The 26,712-nt window shown below is 41.3% G+C and overlaps 2 protein-coding genes and 1 long non-coding RNA gene across 5 annotated transcripts in view; 2 read left to right on the top strand and 1 right to left on the bottom strand.

The window, feature by feature from the left end:
- The window catches only part of LOC117216308, a 47,143-nt gene extending 27,081 nt beyond the window's left edge, over positions 1–20,062 (bottom strand). For all 3 annotated transcript variants that reach the window (XR_004489347.1, XR_004489346.1, XR_004489345.1), the window contains exons 1-2: positions 20,000–20,062; positions 19,677–19,786 (exon numbers count right to left, since the gene is read on the bottom strand). This is a non-coding gene — a long non-coding RNA (uncharacterized LOC117216308). The remainder of the gene's footprint in view (positions 1–19,676; positions 19,787–19,999) is intronic.
- Positions 20,063–20,404: 342 nt separating this feature from the next.
- Positions 20,405–22,660, top strand: LOC117216307 (U11/U12 small nuclear ribonucleoprotein 48 kDa protein-like). The gene is made up of 6 exons (XM_033462915.1): positions 20,405–20,419; positions 20,940–21,202; positions 21,274–21,442; positions 21,520–21,582; positions 21,816–21,960; positions 22,039–22,660. Exons 2-6 carry the CDS (start codon positions 21,071–21,073, stop codon positions 22,643–22,645), a joined length of 1,116 nt encoding a protein of 371 aa, XP_033318806.1. The 5' UTR covers positions 20,405–20,419; positions 20,940–21,070; the 3' UTR covers positions 22,646–22,660.
- A 104-nt stretch (positions 22,661–22,764) lies between these two features.
- Positions 22,765–26,660, top strand: LOC117216303 (serine/threonine-protein kinase fused). The gene is made up of 10 exons (XM_033462911.1): positions 22,765–23,033; positions 23,161–23,304; positions 23,404–23,517; positions 23,590–23,735; positions 23,794–23,973; positions 24,057–24,201; positions 24,274–24,470; positions 24,773–25,998; positions 26,202–26,386; positions 26,485–26,660. The coding sequence occupies exons 1-10, from the start codon at positions 22,944–22,946 to the stop codon at positions 26,551–26,553; spliced, it is 2,496 nt and encodes an 831-aa protein (XP_033318802.1). The 5' UTR covers positions 22,765–22,943; the 3' UTR covers positions 26,554–26,660.
- Positions 26,661–26,712: the final 52 nt, after the last annotated feature.

Genomic DNA, 26,712 nt, shown 5'->3' with positions numbered 1-26,712 from the left:
GATAGAGAGAACGAAGCTCAGGAGTGAGGGGGGACGTTATTGTTATCTTAGATTTATAGTCATAACGGATGGTACTACCTCGCTAGCCAGCAACCCCGAGCGGTCTTATAATCACCCTCCACCTCTACTTCCATCTCCTCCTGCCCCTGTTCCTCGTCCGCTTTCTCCATCCTCTGCACCCTCGACTATCCACCAGACCGCCCCCCCTCCCTCCCCCGCTGCTCCTTCCCGAGAGTCGAGCTTGCCCTCGCGTAGCTCCACCAGCCGCAGTTTAAGTGATTTGCGACGCGGTAGAGCCGCCATGCAGATCCTTTTGCCTGTAGCTGCCCTCTCGCACCCCGCCATCGCCTAAACCACCACCACCACTGCCACTAACACCACCACCACCACCGCCGTCAGCTTCGCCTACTCTACACCGATGCCGCGGGCAAAACGAGCGACGCCCGCGAGGGATTAAGTCACCGGCTCTGAGAGAGAGCCAAGAAGAGAGAGAGAGAGAGAGAGAGAAAGAGAGAGTGAGTGAGAGAGAGGAGGGCGCGAAATCGAGTCGTAGGCTGAATTTGAGAACCAGAGAAAATATGGGAAGAGGTAACAGGCAAGAAAACCCGTACAGACAAGACGATGAAATCGTTCTTCGTCAAACAGTCGCAGTCGTCGTACGAATCTCGTCTGGCGCGCGCTCTTTCCTCTCGGTAACGGGATAGAACGAATAAAAGCTGGAAAAGTGCAGTATCCAGCCGGAGAACATTGAAACGGGAAGGATAAGAAAGGTAAGGAAAAAAGAACCGTGGCGGCGGAGGGAGGAGAAACGGAAAACGGAAGAAAGTCGATGGAAGCTGTGAAAATCCAGAACGAACTGTTGTGACGAGCACGTAGGTTCGCGGATGGAACCAATCGAGAAAGCTACGAGTCAGCGAATTCAACCGTACCGGTGCTTGTTACCCTCACTCTTACGACGACTCGCTTCGTGACAGTTCCGATCAAGAGCCGAGCAGAACTCACCTGCTCGAGAATCTTGTAATCGTTTTCACCGCCTTGCCGTCGCTTTCAAAACTTTGACAAATATCGTTCACGCGACGAGGCATTAATCGTCAAACGTTTCTCGTACAATTTTTAATCGGTCTCGGCGAAGCAACGATAATTCGCGAAAACCGACCAAGTCCTATCACATTCGGAAACAAACTGTTCCTATCACAAAGCGACTATTACAAGGAATTCGTAGAGAGGGTATTTTTTGTTTCGCGGAGTTAGTTCATCCCTAAGAGAGAAGTAAGAAAGTAACCATGAAAGTGCATGCTATATAGACGTAGCGTGGGCGACAACGACAACGACAACGAAGACGACGACGAAGACGACGGAAAGCGCGCTCGCGCGCACGCGTAAAGAAAATAACGTGGGTCTGGGATCGCTTGGACCGAGACGCGGCGACCCGGTTAGGACGATAAGGGATCCCGTAGAGCTTGATGGAATTCCATAGATCCACGTCGGCGTCGAGACAGAGTCGGCTAAGCAGCCATTTAAATGCAACCGATGTGTCTCGGGGAGCTATTACATCTGATGGACGGTTATTGACGCGCACTGGCTTATACCGAGCAGCACCAGCAGCACCGGCAGCGCCGGCAGCCACCCCCACAGTCCCACAACCCTGCAACCCCACACCCTCGTACCTTCATGCCATGCTCCCAACCCACCTCGACCGCTGTCTCCCTACACTCGACTCAACCACCGCACCATTCCTACGTAAACTCTCTACTACACATCGATTCGTTAGCTTTGTGTCGGTTCGTCTCTGTGTAACTGCGCCTGTATATCGTTTCTGTAGCCGTTTAGCGTCTGTATTTATTCGTGCACGTACGAACACGAACGCGATCGTGACAAAACCAAGGAAAGCACATGGCGAAAAGCTAAGGGAAAAGGTCTGCGTTACGGCGAGAAAGAAACAGTAATACAAACGGTAGTGGAGAGTGAACGAGAGAGGCAGCATCCCACGAGAACTGAATTCAGCTCAATACGCGCTTTTAGTACGCGCCCGATGGGAGATGAGACGCGATCAAAGCGAACGCGATCAAAGTGGACGTACGGTGAACCGCTTCGACGGAATAGCCAATCGTTTCCTAAATTAACGGAGTGCACGATACTCGGAAGAAGCTTTGGAAAGCACAACGAAATGAAAAAGTAGTGGCGCAATGGTGACGTTATGCTCGTTCGCATTCGTTACTCGTCAATGTTGTAAACTCGAATAGACCGCCTAACTGCGGAAGAACCGGTACGCTCGTCTTACGTACGACCGTGTTTACCACGGCTTTTCGAATTTATGTCTCGTTACGGGACGTCATTTCCAGCAGAAACTATAAAATAAATTCGAGCAGAAGATCTCCGCAGATTGCCGTTCGTGCGTCCACGGACTTCGCCCTGAGAGGAATCCCTCGTAACTTCGGCCGGCGTAGTCGAAATACGCCCGGAAAAGGAGAGAGAATTTCTTTCAATTTGGATAATCGCCGCCCGTAGCACGTTCGCGCACTCTACGAAAACGATGTTTCGTCCATGCATCGAAATGCGAAAGCACCGTGGCACGATAATTTGCAAACTTAAGTCGATGAATCGACGTGATACGAGATGTAAGTCGAACGTCTCTTCTTTGCAATTTCCTAATTTTTCGCCATGGTAAGAGAATTTGTCAGTCGTAGAATCTACACGCCCGCGGCAATTTCGTCACACGGTGAATATTTTCTTAAAAATAAACTGACACGTATCGATGTCGATAATCGAGGATGTAGGCTGTTCTTTCGCTTTCGTGGGGAAAAAAGACAAATACGAAAAAGGGTTCATTTTTATTATAACCCCTTGCATCGCATCGAGCGTTGTCCTTCGATATTCTTAGAATTCTGCAAATTCTAGAATTCAAATCAATTGGATCGAGGGATTAAAAACAGACGTAAATGATACTGCCTCGAGTTGAACGATTTCGCGTTTTAAAACTCCTTCGAACGGAGGAAATTGACGAACATCGGGGTGGTGAAAGAGTACACAAGCTAGCAACGAAGGAAGAACGAGCAGTAAGAAACCGGTGGCGTAGGAAATCGCGATATTATCGTCGCAGAAATATTACTCAGAAAATTGCCAGCGTGACTCCGAGCAGCCTCGTTAATTACCGTGAATTACCCATAATTATAAGGAGCGTAAAAGTTTTTACTATCGTCGTGGGACGAGCCGGGCTCGGAACTATGATGCAAAGCCTCGATGGGCCCACCTTGTCTGTAAATCCACCAAGATGTAACTTACAGTTTCGTAATTTAAGGTTTCTCCGCGGAAACCGTGGCTTCTATCTTACCCATCGATTCGTCGCCTCGCGCCTCATTGTCGTTCTCGTCAATCTCAAATTTCCAAGCTCGAATTGAAATTAAAATTTGAGTCTTCCGCCTTTTGATCCTTTCGAGTCGCGCGGTAAATTTTTCCACTAGTTTTATTTTATCCTACAGCCAATTAAAAATGACTGTTTCGATGCTATACCACGGAATCGATTGATAACGCGATAAATCGAAAGATTACTCGTCATGTTCTTTTCTTGTAATTTACGATATATTCGTAAGAATCTTCTGCGTGTGTTCAAATGCTTTGCACGAGTCACTATGCATACGTATTCTCTGTTCGTTACATTATAACTCGTTCTGGTGCATATTCGAGTATTTTTTTTAATCGTTATCGATGCTTTCTTTTTTATATATAACGCGTAACGAAACAATCGCTACACAGCGAATCGATCAAACAAACGATTCCCGTGTGATCGATTCTTTTCGGAAAAGAGGAATTGAAAACGCGTTGAAGTTTGCTTGCCAGTCTTATCGCAAACGAATCTACTACGCGGAAACAATTTGTCCGCGATAGAAATTCAAACGATTCGTATTTAAGGTCGATACGTCCGAATCTTGTGTCACACCGTTACAATGAACCTGAACATCCATCAGTCAATGTGAATGCACTCGTTCGTTCTTGATAAACGGACGTCCACACTTTATGGGCCACCTGTTGCACCTACGCGCGACTCCTCGTCGAACTTTTAGTCTTTGCATTCGAATCCGCAAGAAAACATCGTCGTTGAGATCGTTTTCGAACGTGGTGCTGATGTTTCGTTCGAAAACACGTCGATCGGTGTGAACAGTGATTTTCAACAGTGATAGGAAACAAACTGTTTCCGTGAAATCCCTTTATTCTCCTCTATCTTTCTTCTTTTTTTCTTTTTTTTTTTTTATAGCAATCGGAGTGGAACTCCGATAGAACCGGACGTAGAGAGAAACGTCATTCTTTCGAATAAAAAAATTTGTTCGTAGTATCGTTGACGAAAGAAACGCGAAGTTACGCGATGGTTAGGAAGTTATATTTAATATACAACGACGATTAAAGTATCGCTTTAAAGCGTCGCAGAGGACTATATTTTGTTACTTTCTTTGCTGTCTTTGCCTTTTTTCTTCATCCGGTTTAAAATATCCAGTCGCTATTAACGTAACAGACTGTATAATACATCTTTATTTCGAAGGTAAAAGATACGAGCGACTTCAAATTTTTTAACATCTCTCGGAAAATGAAAAAAGAAACAGATGCCAGATACAGCATTTTAACTGGGTCGTCTTTCGAGCAGAAATTTCTGCAATCGTGGAGTTAAAATCTCATGGAAACAAATTTATTTCAGGTAGGTTAGTTTTTAGGCGTTGAGCGCGTAAATACGACGCCAACGATATGAAAAAAAATCAAGAAACGTACGCACTCGCGTTCTCTCTCTCTCTCTCTCTCTCTCTTCCTCGTTCCCGCTCTCTCCTCTCCTTCGTCCCTTTCTCAATCAACGAGAGCAATGCTGTCACAAACATAGAACAACCACTATCACCGGTAGATGGAAGCGCGATTTTAACATGGCTCGTGCATTTCCCTAATGATTTACAAGCATTATTGGGTATTAATTTCAATCTACACTCACAGGGGATAGAAGGCCGTGTGACGTGACTCGATGTGGATATATCAAAAGGTTGGGAGGGAGGAAGTTGGGTAACAGCGCAACCGTTAGAGACAGAGAAAGTGCAAAACGAGGAGAATTCAAGGTATACGAGAGAAAGAGAATATAGAGCGGTAAAGAGAAAATATATGTGTACGCGTGTGAATAAGATAAAGATAGACGGATAGTCGGATAAATAGAGATAAGGGGTGGGGAGGGGGTGGATTGCACGTGTATAGGGGGACAGCTCGACGCCACACGTCGCGGGCTACAAATCAACCGTTCCGAACAAATTATGAATGATATATTCGTTGTGCCCGCTTGATATATGCGTATCTCCCGTCGGTACCGCCTGACTGCAGTCGTGGTAACGTTTTGAAAATTCGTCCGTACTTTCTCGACAAACATTCGCTTTTACGCGTATATAATAAAAAATTACGCGCCTGCTCAAGTAGATTTACCTGTGATTTCTAATTCCTTCTAGTTCGATAAAATACGTTTAAGAGAGATTCGAAGCTGTTACGATCTCAACCGGTTAGCTGTCTTTGACGAGCATACTCGTCACGAAGAACCAGCGATATATCGCGTTATGACGAGCCTTGTCAGTAATAAAATAAAAAAAAAAAAGAATAAAACGGTCATTTAGTTACGACTTAATTCTATATTATTAACAGCCACACATACTCTGCGTTCGACGAGTATACTCGTCGTCATCGTTTACTTTTTGCGACATATTTTAGGTACACACTTGTCCAAGCTTTCAAAGAGGTCGCAACAGCTAACTGCTTGATCGAGACAAATGGCGAGCAATACGAACGACGATAAAAAAAACGTTGGGTAAAGCAAACGATCTCATTGCAGCAATTAGTATTTTGAGAACGCGATGGGAGAAAAATTGGCCGATGTGAAGCAAGATTCGAAAAGTATGAGGTATGAGAATCGTCGAATTTATATCGACGAATACATTTTGTATTACGTACTGAGATTTGTGAAAAATGGTTACAAGAATCTAAACGGTCTTACGTGCGCGTAAAAGTATTATATATATGTATGTATGTGTATATATATATATTACCGTGCATTGCTACATTTTTGAAGCATAACAAAACCGACAAAGTTGAAACGTTTTAAACACCGTCGACGTATACTATGCCGAATTTGTACCTAACCCGCGCGCAATAACTTGCCGCTATAAAAGCTATCGACAAATCAAATTTTGACATGATTCACTGTCCAGCATAAATTCCAGGATTCAGGCAAGAGAGGCGACGGTGACACGGACATGTGTTTCATTCTCTCGTTCTCTCATTCTCTCGTTTCCTCGTTTTCTCGCCAATACAAAGTTGCTAGCTGTCTCTCTTTTTCTTTATCGCGCACGTGACACGACTATTTATCGTTTTATACACCCGACTAGCAAACTTCGCTATCGTTGCACGCGACTCGTTCACAACCATTTTCGTTTGTCAATCTTTCACTGTTTTACTTTTCCCCTCGCGCTCTAATTTAGACAAAGTATATTTTCCCCGTGAACGAAGGAAACGGCAGATGAGAAAGAGCGAGACACGATAAACGGAAAAAAAGCCGTGTACAAGAGAAAGCGAAAAATAAAGAGAAAAAGAAATACAATCGGATATTGTCGGGCGAAAGAAAGCTTCTTAACGTACAACGGACGTGTATATATCTTTTACCTCCGTTTCTTCTACGTTGCATACCCGCGGCAAAATCTGCAATTCGAGGTACGGAAGAAAAGAGTAGAAATCTAACGCTCTTCTTCGGTTCGTTCGATAGAACTGCACAAAGGATCGTCGCGTCTTTGACGCGTTTTCTTTCTTTTTCGTTAAGATTAATCAGCGAAAGAAGGCAGCTATAGCGTCTGCACGACGACAGAAAGCCAAAAGAATTTAGACGAATGGATATAGAATTATAGCAAGACGGGACGAACAAACGAAACGGAAGGAAACAGCCAGCGGAGATTTAAATAGCGATTGCCTTGTCGGGCATCGACTCTCAGATATATAAGAAGGCGAAGGATTGTTAACAGAAGGTATAAGGTCGTGATGGTTCTTGCTGTTACTACCCCCCGTTACGCCTACAGGGACAAGACGAAAGGAAGAACGAAGAAGAAGAAATGAGAAAGAATAAGGGAATAAGAGCAAGGTAAGAGAGAAAAAAAGAAGCGAGAGATTCGCCGGGCGTGGAACATTCCGATTATCACAGGAACCTCGTAGGATTCGCTATACCACGGGTACGGACAGATAAGAACCGGTGGAGGTTTGTCACGTACCGCTTTGAGTACGATGCTTGCGATCCTTCTCGTTTCCACGTTGCTGTAACATTCCGTTGCTTCCATACGCCTTACCCTGGCGCCGTTCGTTCTCCCCCTCCCTCTTCCGCTTTCCTTCTCTTTACACGATACAACGCGAAAAATAGCGAACCACGGGCATTATGCAAATTCCGTTTAACGTCAGATCGGCCTGCAACGATAGTTCACAAGCTTCTCCCAAACGCCCGTTACGAACAGAAAAAAGAACTAACGGGTTCAAGCCGTTAAAGCAGTTTCAAGCTACTTGCATCCAAGTCGCGCTTGATTCCAGCAAACTTGATCAATCCGAGCGCGGCTTAAGAAACCGAAGAAAAATGTGAACGATACGCGTATAACTCGATGTTGCTACAGAAATCTGGCGCGGCACACATTCTACGGTTTGTTAGCCGGATCACGAGTTTACGTAGAACCGTGGAAAAGTGGGTTAAAAAGCAACGGAAACGCGCAGTTCGCGCGTCGGGTATCGTAACTCAGTTTCGTTAACTCGGAACATGGTGGGAGGGGCGAGGAAGCGCGCTAGGGTTATGGTATTCGAGATAGCGAAGCGAAGCGTGGGTGGAACGGGGAAAGCAATCAGAACTTGGGCCATTGCTGGATATTACGGAGACGTGAGAGATGTCTCCTCAATCATATTAATTGCCGAGATAACCGGTGCTTCGATGGCGCCCACCACCGGTGCTCTTGGTCCACCTTACCAACCACCGCGACCGAATTTTCTGCTATTCGATTCCCTGTGTCCTGGACCCGGTCCTTCTTCGCTTCGATCGTCAAATTTCTTCGATCGACAAACGCGCCAATATAATCCTGATAGATAATCACGACAGTCTCGTTACAGCGTTAATGAAATATCAATATGTCTCGTGTTATATACGGCAGCGGACAAACGTTTAACACGACTACCTTAGATACCAAACTTACGACTTTGATACTAAATAACCAACAGTTCGAAATTCTCCTCATAATTACATGTACACTCGCGCTCTATCTACGAACGTCCACGAGACTTTTAAAATATCGACCATTATTCTTGAGAGGATAGCTATGAAACGATCCGATGCTGCGGACGTTGGTTTAAGACGAACGTTCAAACAACAGTGGAATCGATTGAACGATAATGAGACTATTTAACGAAACGTATTAAATTTAGATAGAAAAATTGCTGTTACTTCGCAAAAAGAAAAAGATATTTGCCGAAATGTAGTAAATATTGTTGCAAGGTCTGAGACAGCTTGTAAACAATCATGGCAGCTATGAACTACCGGACTAATAGCTACCGGAATGTAAACATTTTGCAAACACTACTGATATTTAAAATGCAATCCGCGCTACGAATGATCCGAACATTTGCGTAAGAAGCGTTCAGGGACGCCTTCGTGATTTTGACCTGACAAGTGACGCGTGTCTCGTAACAAGCCAATACTCGGTCGTAAAAGTCGACACTTGGAAATTGCTTTCGCTGACGTACACAAACACTGGACGGTACAAGATTTCGTTGCGAGCGGTGTTGCCGGATGAATTGAAATTTAATGCCTTGTAATAGGATGGAAAAGTTATCATCGTCTTAAGCTTTTGTCCACTAACGTTTATAGTACAGACTGTATATACAGACTGTAGCGGAATATGTGGCATCCACAATAAAAAAGCAATCTGTAGACAATAAATACGTCCATATAAACATATGGTTTACGTTTTCGTTTATGAGACACAACCAATTTCATAAATGCAATGTATTAAAATACGAAGATTCAAGATGAAAGGAGCTTGTCAGTGAATGGCGGAAACGCGAGAAACCATGCACAGTGTAACCGAATCCACGACAAGACGTCTACAATGCAAGATTCCTGCCAATGCAAGGCGATCGCTTTGAGTATCTTCCGTAAACGTAATTAGATAACACAAAGTCGATTCGTAGACGAATTACAGATAGAACATATGTTTATACGAACATATGTCTCATTGTTCTCATTGAAATGGATCGCACATATCTTTTTACACGCTGCACTGTATATTATACTGCATACAAAGGATATAACGTGTATATTCGTAAAAAGTTGCCACAAGTGTTTGGATATTATCGTGAGCCGCTGTAGTTAGATCGCTGCACAGTTTCATGCGGATTTCTTCTAGTTTAGTCTTCTAGTAGTCGACTAAAGGAGGATTCTGGCTTTCCATAAGAATCGTTCGTCGCGCGAAAAGAATCCCTGACGTATGCAACAGGTATTGCACTCTTCCATTCTGAAAGCGATAACAACTGCTGAATCTTCAGGCCGCGTCCCTGAGTGCCATCGTCGAGAAAGATTCGCGATTTTACCGGCTATCGTTATATAGTTCTGTATCGTTGCCACCTTTTAAATTACTGGTTCGACGCTAGCTGCAAACAAGATCAGATCTTTGTCGCTTTATATTTGCTGACTACAGAAGGAGAGAAGAAAACAACCAAGACGTGCTCTCGAAGCTCGTTCCGTATCCACCAACTACGCAGATCTGCACGAATCTCTCGCGACGTTACTTTTGACCCTCGTTCAATGGGGGCTGGGTCATTGCTGTCACGAGCGTTTTATACAGAATGAGGTATCTGCTATCATCATCTTGATTCTATTGAAAGATTTCGAAGGAGAGACATTTTGATGTCGTTGGTCCCTTTCCATAGAAGTAGAAGAAAAATTGGAGACGCTAGAGCATTCTTTGTTCTCCTCGAAGAGACCAAACGTGAACGACTGATCCAACATTCGCCATTCGAAGGTCAAGCTTTTTAATTTCTCCTTCTTCGTCGATTCGTTCGTCTTCCGAACAGAATGTACGACTACCACCCGCTGTCGTTAAAACTACACACATTGTAGGTAGCTGCATGTTCACCGTAGACCGCGTACGTGGGTCTTATCCACCGTGTACGGAACTGTTGGTACGATAGTTGCTGGCTAGGCAACGAGTCAGCGTATATAAAATAAACGGACCAACTCTTCTTGGCTTGAACAAGTTTGCTATTCGGAAGCCTGATTCAGCCGGACGCGACGAATATTCTCGTGTCCTTGAATATCCACTTCATTTTCTTAGCTTTTCGATCCAGCATTCTGGACGTCGACGATTACTATTTGTTGACGTGACGCGGAGACTGCACAGAAGTTCCTTGTCGTCGGATTAGGACCGCGTGGAAAATTTCCACGTGTCTGACTGCATTACAAGTCGTAAGCGCACAAACGCGATTTCTTTGCAAGGTGTCAAGTTGGAAGCGAAAGGAGAGCCGCCGGTGGTAATGTTAAAAACACTCGCGTTTCATTAGGTCGATCGGCGATGGATAATCGGTGACGATCAAGTTTCACGGTGGTGATTGGGTTGGCATACTCCGATGCCAAATGCAGCTGCATATGCATGACGCAATCTCGACTATCCACACTCGCAAGCCAATGCGCGATAGAGAATCGCGAGAAGAGGACATCCCTACAGGGGTTAACAGCGTCGAACGAGGAAAGTAATGGGGTGAGAAGAACGGAAGAGAGAGAGAGAAAGAGAGAGAGAGAACGAGAGCGTGTGTGCGTGAATGCACGGAGGAGCGAAGGAAGGCGAAAGAGAAAGCGACAAAGGGGTGCGAGAGGAAAGCAAACAACGTGAACGGCGCGAATAGCGTAAACGGGCCGCAGCATCGAACGCAGCGAGCAAAAGCAAGAGCAAGAGCAGGCGCAAAATCAAGAGCAACGACAACAAAGGCAAACGAAGCGAGGGAGTGGAGGTTCGATTCCCACCGCGGTGTGTCATTACTCGTCATTATCCACCTATCGAATCGCTCAGCAGTAACTATCTGACCGTTACTGTTACACAGCGTGCAGCGACCCAGCTCCCATGCCACGGGCCCGGCTTACTAGCAATCGAAACGTCTCTCTGGTCTAGTCGTATCGTACGATCGAGAATAATCGCGGGAATTTATCGTCGACCAACTATAGCGCGCACCGAAGAAACGATAATTCGACGTTTCGAACGATACAACGATCCGACTGTTTTCGCGATCCTTTGACTGAAATCCTCGACCGAGAATATCCTAGTCGAGGGAAACGAGGGATAGACGTTTAGTAAACGGTAATAGAAGTTTTCTTAGGAATCGAGGAAAATTCGGAATTCGTTCACGAACGAGGTTCGCATGGTTGAAGAGCAGTTGAACGTAAGATCGAGCAAAGCGACTAAACCGTAGAGGTTTCCGGCCGGTGGTGCACACCCGGATGTTATTGGCAGGAGAGTGGAGCCATTAGTCGCGATGATGGATGCCTGACAGCAACTCCTACCTCGGTCAGCCTCCTACCCCGCCGACGGCAGTTATAGTAAGTAATGGGTTTGCTCTCTACCCTGAGAAAGCCTTCGCGCGCCACCATTCTGCGCCAATCTCTTCTCCGTTGCTCTGCGTCCCTCTCCATTGCCGCGTCTGTGCGTGTCCCGCAATAACAACAAATCTTGCCTATATTAATTTCCTGACAGACATTACTCTTTCCCCCTTGGCTCGCGGGGCAAAACCTTGCGAAAAGTTTCTCGATGAGAACCGTTCTGCGACCATTGCTAGAATAACAAACTACCGGGGCTGATCCAAGTCGAACCGTATCTTTCTAAGTATATATACATTTTCATCCTGTCTTTTCAAAAATCTATAGTCCGTGTTACGCGGTGCTCGTACAACGTCTGCCTCGAGTAAGCAAGTAAGTAAGCAATCGTACTCGTCGCTTTTGTTTCGGGCGAAACGCTACAAGTACGATCGCCGCATATATAGGCCATACTGTAACTGGACGTATCCTAACCGATCGCCTAGGGCACCGGGGAAAGGGGAAACGCGCACGCGACCTTCCATTCTCTGGCTCGTTGCTGCTACCAACTAGTACGTACGCACGAGTCGCGAAACGCCTCTCATCTCCCTTTCCTTCCAAAGTACTTTGCACTTTGTCCCTCTTCGCGCCAATCAGTCCATCCACCCTCTCTTGCTTAACCGTACGCACGCACGCACGCACGCACAAACCACGCGCGCTCTCCTCGTTATCTCTCTTCTATGCGCGCTCTTCCACGCTCCGACCTCTACCTGTTCCCAGATTCCCAACCTCATTCCCATTCTCGACCACGTCCCGATCTCCATCCCTGTTCCCCTTTCCGTGCCCCCGATCCCTCCGCCCTTCCCCATTCGCAACCCCACCTCCCTTAAATCATTGATTGTTGCATTATCTGTTATTGGCAATGCAATTAACCCCTTACGGTAAAACAACGCTAACCCCCCCCCCATTTTCCTCGTCCCTTCCCCGTCCACCATTCTCTCTCTCGCCATCACTTGGTCTCTTTCTCTCTACGTTTGCCAACATCCCTCCTCATCTACCTCCGCCTCTCTCTTGTCCCCCGCACTGTCCAGTTTCGCCTCGTACAACCACTGCAACTGCAACTACGAATGCGATCGTGATTGTAACCACGATTGGTTTCACTGCACATACAACGGATACTCCTTTGCTCTGATGCCCGTGTGCAGAAGTTAGTTCAAACGTAATCCTTTTTAGTTTAGTAGATCTTGCGTGAATCTTGAACGAACGAGAGGAAATAAATTGCCAGCTTGTCGATATTATATTACGAGCACTACACCGACGGTCGTTATATTTCTTGGAAAAGTCGAGCAAATCTTACTTGGATTAGTATTTCACGGTAGAAGACTGGCGGTGGCGGCAGTTGCAAAAAAGTATCGCGAATACAAAAGCGATAGCGAGCAATTTGAAATTTAATACGCTTGCACCTGGTTAATTGGTATGTAAATGCTACCGGTAAATAAAATGGGCCGTGCAAATACTTTTCGCGTGTGAAGGTCTCGCTGTACGAGAACCATAGCGATGTACGTCGGTTCGTAGTTATTTTTCGTAGTAGAGCGGCGTGCTGCGTTCGGTATCGTAAAAGCATCGTTACATCTTCCGAGTCACGAAAATGTATCGCGGCATAGCATGAACTGGTGGCTCAATTACGAAACTAAAGGGGTGATACTCTTAAGAGTGGAGATATAATACGTGACTAAACGCAACGTGGAAAAATCCGAAGAATTCTTGAAATCTGGTGTACGACGAAAAGGTGTAAAGCAGCGGAATTAGAATGGAATGGAAATCGTAAAGATCGACCGTTTCGATTGGCACAACGCGTTCACCAACCCTCCCTTCTCCTGTCTCTGTCGCAGCAACGCGTTTCCGCCCTTTACCTTCGAGTTATAATTGCGAAATTTCACGCGTGCTGTACCAGTAACCACCTCGTTTCCCATTTCCCTACGCCACGCATATTCTATCTCATGTGTTACATCGCGTTCACGATCAGGTGCAATTACGAGCAAGTTAATAATCGTTGCAATTAACGTGGTCGCATTGCAGGAATACACCCGGTATACCGTAATCCATCGAAATCGATCGAAAAGTTTGCAGCTTCCATTCGACTCGACGCGATGCGACACGATGCGACGCGCTGTTCGATCTTCGCAAAGCGCTACACTCTCTGCGAACGGAGCTTCGGGGAACGATCGCGGTCAGAACGTAGAACGTAAGGGAAACCTGTGCAAAACCGTATTTAGCAGGATAAAATCGTGGATCGTGCTTATCTCCGCAGCTAATACGTAAAACTTCCGCTTCCATTTGGTGGTTCATTTCGTCGTATCGATCGACGAAGTTCGATAAATATAAATAAAAAGGGAAATTAATTTCGTTGCACCGAATATACGATCTAACGCTTCAAGCAAGACTTTTGCACGTTTTCGTATATTTCCCGATCATTGTTCGATATTCACGCGACTCGACGTGGCTTCGCTGACTGTAAATGCCTGGAGAAATTATTTAGAAAACCATCGGACGTTATCTTTCGCTGCGTGGTTCCAAGTAATTGATACAGTCTGATTTCTTCTTGATAACAACGCGTATACCACCGAGGCGGTGTTCCGCTTTGAAAATAGACGCGAGAAAGACGAGAGAAGCTTGTTGGGAGAATTAGCGGCGTAGGGAGAAAGGCAAAGGATCCGCGAACAACCGGCTTAAGCCGCGTTGAATCATAACAAGGACTTATACCGAAAGCCTGCGACCAAAAGCCAGGGAGTTTTCTCCGTCTCTTCTTCGTCAACTCGTCCTCCTTGCCATTTTCTACGCGTCTCACCGTCCGTCTCTGTTCGCGCTCCTTGCTTTTCCATTTTATGCCGATGCTAAAGCAACCCTCGAGCCACGTCCGACTACCTCGGGCATTTGAGAATCGTGCTGGATCGTTTCGGACGGTCCCGGATCGTTCTACGGCGTCTCCTTCGTTAACTTTTTACCTTTTAGCCTTTTCCCTTCGCTCCCTGCCGGCCACTCGACGAAAACATTCTCTCGTGCCAACGCGAATTTCTTCTCTTCGCCGTTGAACAATTTTTCGCGAATTAGTCGGAAACAGATGGAAATTAAGGTTCACGCGGATAAGCAAAATTTGTCAGCTGTCCGTAAAACGTAGACACAAGTTGAAAGCTTCGTTACTGGAAAATCGTGGATATACCTCGATGTAAGAATATGGAAATAAGATATACGTTGGATATATCGTTAGAAAAAATATAGAAAGTGGGTAACCAGGTAGCCGGTTGTCCACCTTAAGGTCGAAAGAGGAACAACAAGACGAGGAAGAAAGACAGGAGCAACAAAGATATCTACGATCGAAATTGGATACAATTGGCCGAGTATACGTTAGGATATATATTCGATGCAAGTATCGGGGCATACCGCCGTATCGGCGAACCTCTACGTTCGTTTTAATGCGCGCCTAGATAATTGGCTGGAAGCTGTTAGCTAGTTCCATTAGGAAACATCTTATTGGCCTTAAGGCGCTTATTACTACTCTTAATTGCGCGAACGCGCGCTTTTACTCTTATTAACTGTCGTCGACGACTATACCCTAATAGGATGGCGTTATTACCCGGATAATGCGTTTTCACGCACGTCTTTTTCATAGTTTCTTATCTTCTTGCCGGGGCATTTCGCTTCGGCTGGAAAAGGAAACGTGGAGAAAGGTGGAAGGATAAAAAGATGGGCGAGTTGGCGAAAAAACTAAGGTAACACACTGTCGTTACACTACGCGAAACATGCAACGACTAAAAGAAAAAGAGTCAGGACGAATCGACTAGAACGGACGTAGGAAAGATCCAGACTGGTTTCAGCTTCGACGTGCATTGTATGTACCGAGGGGTATCCATTAGGGACAGAAGTATTCGCGCGCGAGATATATCGACGTCGCCCTGGAGGATTTATCGTGACAGCGGCGCTTGAAGGGATTGTAAATCCCCGTTTGAGGATCGCTGATACCAAGTTTTATGTGGGACATTAGTTGGGTGGGGCGTGGTTGAATGGTGCGGAGTCGAGAATAGCGCTGGAAAGACGAGAGGAGACACGAGGAGAAAGAATAGGAGAGAAAGAAACAGAGACGAAGAGGGGTGGTGGGAACGCAGGCAAGTAAGAAACGCCGCGAGTAAGTGTGTGCGAGGAGGAAAGAGAAAGAGAAGGAGAAAGAGAAAGAGAAAGAGAAAGGGGGAACTGCTTGGGCGCAATAAATTAGCCCGAAATGAAAGACAAATCGCCTCGGAGCTGTCCGCCCGTTCGCCCAACGTGATAGAAGTGCGCGGACCTAGCTGATGCCGACTGCTACTGCCTCCTCTTTTCCACCTTCCATCTTTCTACCACCCCCTTCTCTGTACTTCTTTCCTTCCTCGCCACCCCTTTTACCATCTCTGTCTCTCTCGCTCTCGCCATCTTCTTTCTCCTCTTTGCCTCGGTATTCTCGGTAGACCAATCCTCAGGGTGACTGAGAAAGAGACTGAGAATGTCGGTTCTTCCGACTTTTTCTCTAGTTCGTTCGGTTTCGCGTGTCACCGACCACCTTGACGGACGGCTGTCGATACGCAAGGGACCACCGCTATCCTTCTCACCCATCCACCTACTAACTTTGTCCACACGTCCTCAGAATTTTCCCCCTCCTCGCCTAACGTTCCACGATAGACGCTCGTCTCTGACCGATCCGATTACCTTCGATCGGTCTAAATCACGACGGAACTTAATAACCGGCGTGTCGAGCGTTACAATTGACGAAGCTACGATTCCTACGAAAATTACGAAAATTCACGGGATACTACGCGATTCCTGTAATTTTAGTTCGCCGAATGCTTCGAATTTCATTTCGCACCGCACATACTTTTCGTTCGTTTATGGTTTATCGAGTCGCGTGTTATACCGATCCATGTGAAACACGACAGACACGTCACAGATACGAATTTTCGACGTAAACGAGATACTGTAATTTTCCAAAAAGCTCTCCCTCCCCTTTTGTTACATCGGGCAAGGGTTGTCCAGAAAATAATTCATAGAGCAATCGCGGCAACAGCAGCAACACCGGCACCAGTACCACCAGCAACGCTAGCAGGACGAGCACACTGTTGCCGAGTGTCTGCGGCGAAATGAACGTTTTAATTCCCCTCCATAAAAGCCAACGACAAATCAAACGACTTTGACATGATTAACTGGCGGGCATAAATATCGGTATCAATGCACGTGCACGTGCAATGACGCGTCGCGCCATGCCCCTCTTTCTTCCTCTTTTACCCACTATCTACCTATCCATCTATTCATCCATCTTTTCATCTATTCATTCGTCTGTTTGCGCACCCATTTATTTATTTGTTAAACTATTTATTTATACAGCTATCTAATAAGCTTGTTATAATATATCATCTTTCGCCATTACCTTTTCACCGATTTCCTTACGATACGTAAATAAGTAACGGTATTACGTATTTTCTAAAACACGTATCATCTTAAATCCGATCTTCTTGTTTATTCCTATCTAATTATTTACAAATTTCCATTTTCTTTAAGTACCGATCCAACGATCGATCGATCGATCCATTTTAAAACACCGAATAACCGATAAAGAACCGATAAACTTTTTATTTCGATCCGTGAATCATACAGTTCGCCCGTGTTTACCCGCGATCAGAATTTCTTTCAAAAATTTCTGCCTAACGAAACGCTTCGTCCGTATAAAATACGAATATCGTCCGAAACAACTGCCGCTATACTTCCTTTGCGAATCTCATACAGCCAAATGTGCATCTCATGTATATTACAACGAACCAAACTTCTTAGTAATCAAGGCACAAATACATTTTCTGTACGTGAAAATTTCATAAAAAGAAGTCGTCTAAAAGTGACGATAGCGAAGAATAGAAGCTAGAGTTTTATATCGCGATAGCTCACATTACAGATCCGATTAATATTCACTACTTTGCTCCAGAGATATCAGCGTGCATCGTAAATGCCTTCCAATTCGATTGTCCCTTCGCAAACATCGCGTAAAGGTGGAGAATTTCAGGAATCCTTGGAAAGTTGAAAAACTTCCCGCTTGGTATATGTAAGAAACTGGGTTACGGCAACAGGTGGGTACTAAAGTAAATATACGCACATTACGTCTACTCCTTAGGACCGGGAAAGGATCATTACGTATTTGAATTTTCCTACGATTAACTGTCACGTTCTCGTAGCTTTCGCCGTTGCATGCATCGCTCACGCTTAAACCATCAAACGGATACAATTTTCGCCCGGTCTATACGTTACGAATTCGATGCATTCGGATCTCCGAAAAGATTCACACACATCACGCGTCGATGCGTGACTCGTACTTTTTCAACACGAAAACGAGTCGAGAACCAATCGTATCGACAACTTTCGGGACAATCTACGTTTAAAAAATCTTCGGGTAAATTGTGCTCGCGTATGATATGAACGCGTCGAATGATGTAGTTTTCATATTTATCGAAAATTCGTGGATGTATAAATTTAGTCGAAAAAATAAATCTTTAGAATTACGTTTTAAAACGATGTCGTTAACAAACCACTAGGGAGCATGTACAAGTTCGAAGGTAAACAACAAGACGTCTCCGCACCTGCGTACGCCATTAAACTGTACCATTAACTATTAACGTAGACATTTATCGCGCGTAATATATTCGACGGATTGTAGTAGCTCAGAAATGATTCCATCTTCCTTCTTTCTTACTCATTTCCGACCGTATTTTTTAAATATATCCGTACAATTCCTTTTCTATGAGTCTAACTTGAAGTAACAGATAAGTGACTCGTTAAAGTTATATTTAAAAATCTATCGAAATATAGGTATAACTATTTCTATATAACAAATGGAAATTGTGTTACGACATGGATAATTATAGTGTATGTGATTTCAATTATTGAACCAGATGCTGATCAGGTAGAACAAAATTATAAAATATCTAATGTCAATAAGGGACAATTCCATAGTCGATAATGTGCTCTACGGCTCTCGTTGTTACCGACTCTTAGTATATCGACTTCGTTTTAAAATCGCCGATGAATTAGTTTACCCAACGCGACCATTTGAAATTTTATCTATTATTGGCAACAAATATTATCATAGACAAAAACTTACTGTTATTTCCTATGTTACCAACATAAAATGACAATAACACAGGTGAACACATCAAATACTGACCTTACCGATAGTATTGCGCGCGATCAGAAAAATTAAAATAACGCATTGAAGAGAAAACTTTGTTAGAAGATAACGAAAAGTAACGAAGTAAAAAAAAAGAGGAAACATATCCTTTTTCATATTTTTCTTCTCTTTACTATCAAGTGCTTATTTATGAAAATATTGCTTTTTCAAGATTACAAACTAATTATTATTCATTTACCACAGAGATAAGATGTCATGTCGTATAATATAAATAGAATATGTAGTTTATATGTAGTGACATACACGATACACGATAAAGCGAACAATGCATACTGATAATAAAAGGCAAAAAGGGAAATCCTAAGCCACTGACTATTGTAAACAAATCTCAACATTTCTAAAAGAAATGTTTAATGGCTTCATAAAGTTATTATTGCTAGTAGAGTCAGAATTTCCTGGGTAAAAAAAAAATAATAAACGTAGAAATATATAGATAAATAACTACATAGAAAATAAAGCATAAATATACAAAGTATAAAACATAAAAGTAAAGGTAAAAGTAAATTCTAACTCGGTGTAGGGGTGTAGTATGCAATAATCGTGTACGATTTTTTTTTTTCTTCGGCCGGAATAAAAATTGGTTCGTTCTATCCGCGTACAACGCGGACATATGAATGATTCGTAAATATTGTCTGCCTAACTGAATATACGCCATTTATTTTGTGCTAATAAAACATGGCGCGTTTTTCTTGTCCGTTAAACATAACTGCGCAGTACGACAAAAACGCGATGCGCAGAACGTGTTCAAACCTGTCTATGATAGCTATCCTTCTCGAATATAACAAAAACTACTAAAACTACTCAAAAATTAAAGAAAATCAAACTTACCAAATCTGCATGAAAAGTTTTCGGATTCATCGTCGAACATCGCAGTGTTCTTTTGTATTTCGTGATATCCCTCTAATGCTTCAAAGTTTCCCTCGCAATGAAGCAATGATCTGCACAAAAAAAGATCAAAGCATTAAAATAAATGTATACAAAGAATAGATTATTTGATAATGAAACAATTATCGATTAAATTGCGTCTCGAAAAATCATTACACGATTTACCGGTAAATAGAGTAACCAAAAAGACAATAAAAAAAAAGAAGATAATCAAATAATAGATTATAACGTAATATTGAATAGAAACGTACATTAATTAAACGTACATTAATTAAACGAAGTTACCAGTAGCGCGGTTTCAAGCAGTAAATGAATGATTATGAATACACATTTAATCACTCTGATTTTCGACAATAAACTGACACTTGCGCCGTAACTTGCGCAGCGAATTTCAAATGGTGGGGAGAGCGTGTCGTACCGTGCGTGTCGTACTATAGAGGTCACTAAATGCGGAGAATTGGAATCATTGAGTTGTCGAATTTCGTGGCGGTAGCGTGTAATACATTGTGAAAGTGATGTATTGTAACCTATCAGTGACGTTTTTTCAATGACATTGCCTTTGCATTAATCTTACTACCGTTTATATTGTATTATTAACATTATATAGTTGATACATACGTATTTATTTACGTATTTAATATATGTATTTATTTAACAATTCATAAACATTAAAATAACGAAATTAAGTACGTATGTAGTTCTCTGAAATATTTTTTGTTAATATTTCTTCAATCGTCCATTTCACTGTTAACATTACCGGTAGCTTGTGTTGTAGTTTCCGTAATAGAATTTAAGCTTGATTATTGTTTCATTTTAATATATTTAATTTTATTTTATACATTTTTTATTACTTTCAATTTTCGTTTTTGCACATTATTGGTTGATTGCAAAGATGGCATACGAGTAGTAAGAGTTATGTGTAAATAAGAAGTGTTTAATAAATGATTTTTTCATAGTTACTGGCTTTACAACTTTCGACGATTGAATTGAACATATTTCTTATGTTGGTCGCAGCAAATTACAATAAGAAACACTTTAATTTTTTGAAAATCGATATTTCAGATAATTCCTACACTCACCGCTCTAAATCGTAGATAGCATAATCTCGTGATACAAAATCCTATAAGATGCCATATCTATTCCATACTTCGTCTATAATGATTTATCTTATATATTGTTCGTCATCTAATTTTATGATTCTTACAGGTGTCTCTATAATTGTATTCGCAAGGACAAGTTTTCCCAAACTAAAATATAACCTCACGTTTGAATAAAACATTGGAAAACCATTAAATATTGTTTCCGCTGTACAAGGCTATTTCTAACAATAAATAAAAATGCTAAATTCTTCTATGAATGACCATGAAAGTCAATGCCAAAGTTTGGACGACTTCACTATGAAAATACACCAAGAAATTGTTGAAACTATCTCTACTTTGAATTGGACCATAGAAAGTATAGGAACCGACGTAAGTATATTAGAGATAATATCTCATCAACAACTAAACGAACAAAACTACTTTCTTATGTATTCTTTTAGAATGATAATATGCTGGTTTGTCCGTACGATTCATCTCATCAAGTTAGTAAGAAGATGTTATATCAACACCTGGAATGCTGTCAGTTGAAACACGAAGGTTACAATGAATTTGATACTCTACTGCCTGAATCATGTTTACCATTAAACTCATATTCCTCGATAAAATTAGGTATGTATTAAGCTTCATTAAAAATTCAATTTCAATTTTGATAATGGGATTTATGGTAAACCTTGATTTAATTGTAGATTCACAAATGCAAAACAGCATTTTACAAAAAGCAAAGGAGAAAGATTCAACTTCGAAAATTGGTTAGTATAATGCACATAAAATTTCAATGTTGAAATTTCTACAAGTTTTAAATCAGTCCATTTTTTGCAGCAAGTTATGAATGTTCTACTTGGCACAAGCTCTATATATCCTTTTTCATGTTCTTTGCCATATATTTAAATAATATTAAATATCTATCTCATATTTCCTTATTTAATTTATTTTTTAAGTATGTAGTTTTTTTCAAAACATGAATTCTTAACACTGATAATAGGTTTGGGTGAGCGATTAATTCCAAGAACGTCCAATAGAATCTTCACAGATTTTACTTGTGATGAAAGAAAAATTTTGTATGATTATGTTATATCAAATACAGTGAAGCCTGACATTGGACATGATATTACAGATATTCAGAAATTGTAAGTTTATACAAACAAAGTTTACTTTTTAGGCCTTACATATGCAATATTTTGTAATATCCTTTAACATTGTTTCAGGAAAAGCCAAGATAAAGAAGATAAGAAATTATCCTTTTTGGAGTTGCTTATACAAGAACGTAATTTAAAAAGACGACGGGCTAAGCACAGAGGTGTGCATACAAATAAGAAGTCTCACATAGAAGTTCTCAGGGAAGTTATACAACAGCAAATGGAGTTATATATAGATTATATAACAGAAGCACGTGCAACTAATCACAATACGAATACTACTACTGAAATTCAAAGTTCCAGTAATAGTCTTAGCGATACGATTAATGAATTTCCATTGAAATGCAACGATGTCTTCATAGAAAATACGCAGAATCATCGCGGACATTCCAGTTCTCAATATAATAAGAAATATGAGTACTTTGAGAAACCATATACTACTTGTGCAAAAGATTCAAAACAAAGAGAAAGTTCACGAATTACAACTGAATCAAGGAAAGTGCAAAAGCTTCATAAACATAAGAGATCTCGTTCGAGGGAACATGATCATGATAGAAAAAGCAAACGTGGTTCTACACGAACACATCATAAGAAATCTCATCAGAGTGACAGGTCACTTGATAGCGACAGCTCTAAACGAAGTAACGATCGCCGGGAAAAATATTATAACTGTTAAATTTGTATTGTTATTGATATTAAAGAATTTTCTGTATAAATAATAACACAAACTCTAACTCTAAGGGTTGCATCTATTCCTTTTCCATGAAATTAGAAATATATATATATATAGTAAAAACTATCGTTTTTATTATTACTTCATTAACAAAAGATTATTAATCTGTTAACCTAACCAGTTATTATTTAGTGACAGAATGCTTTTTAACACTAATAAATTGCTTTATTTATGCTTAGAAAATGTTTGAATTTTCAAACGTTGGTTATGTTCATCTATGGTGTATTTTGTTCCATAGTATATGACGTGTAATATATTATGTGTTACACTTGACTGTAGGTATAGATATAGTTCATTACACGTTGCCAAACGAGTGCCTTGTTATATCCAAGTACGTATAATAGGTATCATATTATGTTCTATACTTCTTATTTATAAAACTATTAATCTGTCTTTTCGTATTTATATTATTCATGTTTCGCATATACATACATATAATTATATGTATATACATATAGACGCGCACGCTCGCACGTGTATCCAATAAGATTATGGAAAAATATGAAGTTTTAAAACAAGTGGGCGAGGGATCTTTTGGACAAGTATACAAAGCAAAGAAACGATCTGACGGTGAAATCGTAGCTTTCAAAGTAATCCGGAAGGTAAAGCGATAAATATTCGACCAAGTTTATGGTGATGGTTACCTGCTTGGATTCATAATTTTATATATATTTCTGTTTCGTACAAATAAAATTATATAGCGTGGTAGATCATTCAAAGAACTAAAGAGTTTGCGTCAAGAATGTGAAATTCAACGTCATCTTCATCATCCAAATATAATACAAATGCTTGATTCATTTGAAACAGAAAATGAGGTATTGATATAATTTTTGAGAAGAATTTGCAATTATGCATTTCCTGTAGAATACAGCTAATCTTTTCTTTAGATAGTAGTTGTGACTGAGTATGCAGACAAGGAATTGTATGAAATATTAGGTAAAGCAGGTCGTTTGTCGGAACAAAGGGCACAAGTAATAGCTTGTGATCTTGTGTCTGCACTCTACTACTTGCATTCCAACAGAGTATTACACAGGTTCGATATTTTACCTGTTAAAATGTTTTCTGATAATAATAAGTTGTTTCTGCTCTAGGGATCTTAAACCACAAAATGTACTTCTTGAAAGCAATGGAGTTGCAAAGTTATGTGATTTTGGATTTGCTCGCAGTATGAGTACAGGGACGCATGTATTAACTTCTATAAAGGGAACGCCACTGTATATGGCTCCAGAACTTATAGAAGAACGCCCTTATGACCATAATGCAGACTTGTGGTGTGTTAATTTTATAGACAACTAGATGTGAGAATGTTTAGCAAAGCACACTATATATAATACGCATAGCACTTTGTTTCCAGGTCCTTGGGTTGTATTGTGTATGAACTAGTTGTAGGGTCTCCACCTTTTCAAACAACTTCTATTCTACATTTAGTCAGATTGATAAGATTTGAAGCGATAAAGTGGCCTGATTATATTTCTCAAAATTGCAAACAATTTTTACAGGTTGTAGCATATTGATAAGCTTTAGAAGGTTTTTACTTTTTCCTTGTCCATCAATGATAATTTTATTAGTAGGGTTTGCTACAAAAGGATCCTTCGCAAAGGTTAACTTGGCCAGCTCTTTTAGATCATCCTTTTGTCAAAAATAGAATAGTAATAGTAGGTGAAATTGGGCCTACACCATTCACTACACCTTTATCCGCAAGTCAGGCTAGAGAGAAACAGATGCAACTACAGAACTTGGCAGTACAACCTACCAATCATCAATCAAAGTATATATGTATACATATACGTTACAGTCTAAATCTAAATCTACTTAAATCTAACTTTCATCAAAACTGAGTCTTCTCAGTGAATATTGGACTAACAAATCTTCTTTGTAAATACTGGTTTTAATTAGTTAATTCGAGAATTAATTGTATTCCGTTAATTAGAACTAGTTGTAATTTCTAGAATTAGCTAGTTAATACTGTCATTGAGACAAGAAACCTTTGATAAAACTTAGTTTTGATTGATGAAATCGAGCAGAGACAGATCTTTAAGTAAATAAGAATTTTATATGAATATAATGCAGATTTTTGGAGAAAGCTATTAAAAAGTTACAAGAGCATGAAAGAACAATCGAAGAACGTCGCCAGAAAACATTTACATCAAATCCGCGTTATCCGATACCACACGGATATTGTCAACATGAAATGAACCAATGTTATACTTTACGACATAGCGAACCAAGCGGAACGGATTCTAGCACTAGTGTCGATGTATTATTAGGAAATCTTAGTTTAAGGGCATCGTTGAAAAGCGACTTACTCTCAGCGGATCATGCATTGTGTCGAAGTGATTGTCCAAACACTACGAATTCAACGAATAAACAAACTGTTTTAACGTTTGATCAGATGTCAAACGTTAAATTACCGGTTCGTTTAAGTGAACGAAACTCGAAACAACATTCGGAAGAAGAAAAATCGGAAAAGAACATTGAACTAAAAAATACCGGTGGTAATAAATTGAATCAGCAGCAGATCGCTCCTCGAGAAGTGGAAACAATTCAGTCAGAAAGAGACCATGAAAACGACGAATACGCATGTGATCAACAGCTACGTTGCCGAAGATACGATTCAGTTAATGCTGGACTATCATGTAACAACAGAATACCTGACTGGAATCCGAAGGCTGTCGATAGGCCGATCGAAAACGAAGAATGGATAGCGTTTTTACAACGATCCATGGAGGAAATTATGGAGGGCGAAGTAGGATCGTTGCTTCAACAAAACTGCGTGTCGGTATTTGTATCGCCATTAAGGAATCCAGCAGCCAGTTGTCGCGTTGTCGAATACGTTGCTTGTCTTTTGTCTTTACCATTCGTCGTATCGGTAACGAAAGATTCTCTCGAGAAGATCACGCAAGTATACTTGGATGTTAGAGTCGTGCCGAATCTCGTTTACTCTCTGAAACTTTTAATGTCCGAACGTTCCGAGTTCGAACTGGACAAAAAGTCTGAACCGACAAATGCAAACACCAGATCAGCATCTACGCTATCCGCGGACGAGTTACAAACTCTAGAATACATGATGCTTGTTCTTTGCAGATTAGTTTACAATCGACAACAATTTCTCACTCAATTCTGTGACGCCGTTTACATCGTAAACGGAGTAACGTTGTTACAACAATTGTTGAGTTTGGAAAAAAGAAAAGCACGCGTGGTCGTAGACCTCGTTGCGATTTTAAGCAACATATTACGTTCTCAACCAGAAAATGCTCATCTTGTGGAAAAAGTTGTATTGCATTCGCATTTATCGGGTAAGTTTGTCGACTCGAAATTCTCATGTTTTTATCTTTAATCGGCGGAAGACTTTGATTTAGTTTTCCTCCCCTTTTAATTATTTCACTTTTTTTTATTTCTTTTATATCGTTTTTTATTTTTTCGCCATTTCTCTTTTATCGTTTGTAAGTCGATTGTCGTTTCGTCATAATATCAACGAAATATTTTTTTCGTTAAAAAGGAAATTCCATAGAGCAGCTCGGTAAACTGCTCACGCATCGACAAACGATACTCCGAATGAGAACATGTCAGCTGATTAGACTCTTAGCCAGATTTTCTTGTAGAGCTTTGCAACAAATCTGGTGTAAGTCTTTGAAGAATCTAGTAGAAAGTTTAATCCTTGACAACGATCAGTGTGTGAGGCTTGTAAGTAATAAAATTACAATTCAAATGAAACAAATAAGAACTCGGGTCGTCGTCGTCTAAAATATAGGCTCGAGAGTACATACGAAATATACTTTCAGGCCGCCGAAGACGCAATCAAGGAATTAAAGGAATTGATGTACTACAATCAACAAAATCCTGTTACTTGATGCATTTCCTTCTTTGAATATTTTAACATTTATTTTTTTTTTGTACTTTACAGCAACAAATTTGCATATTATCTTTTTCTATCAAATTAAACACGATTCCAACGTTATTATTCATTTTATTATTCAACACAGCGTCAAACTAAATGCTACTATAGCAAT

This window comes from Bombus bifarius, unplaced genomic scaffold (assembly GCF_011952205.1).
Source record: "Bombus bifarius isolate JDL3187 unplaced genomic scaffold, Bbif_JDL3187 scf7180000010271, whole genome shotgun sequence".
NCBI classification, from domain to species: Eukaryota; Metazoa; Arthropoda; class Insecta; order Hymenoptera; family Apidae; genus Bombus; species Bombus bifarius.
This window is presented reverse-complemented; position numbering and strand designations above follow the sequence as displayed.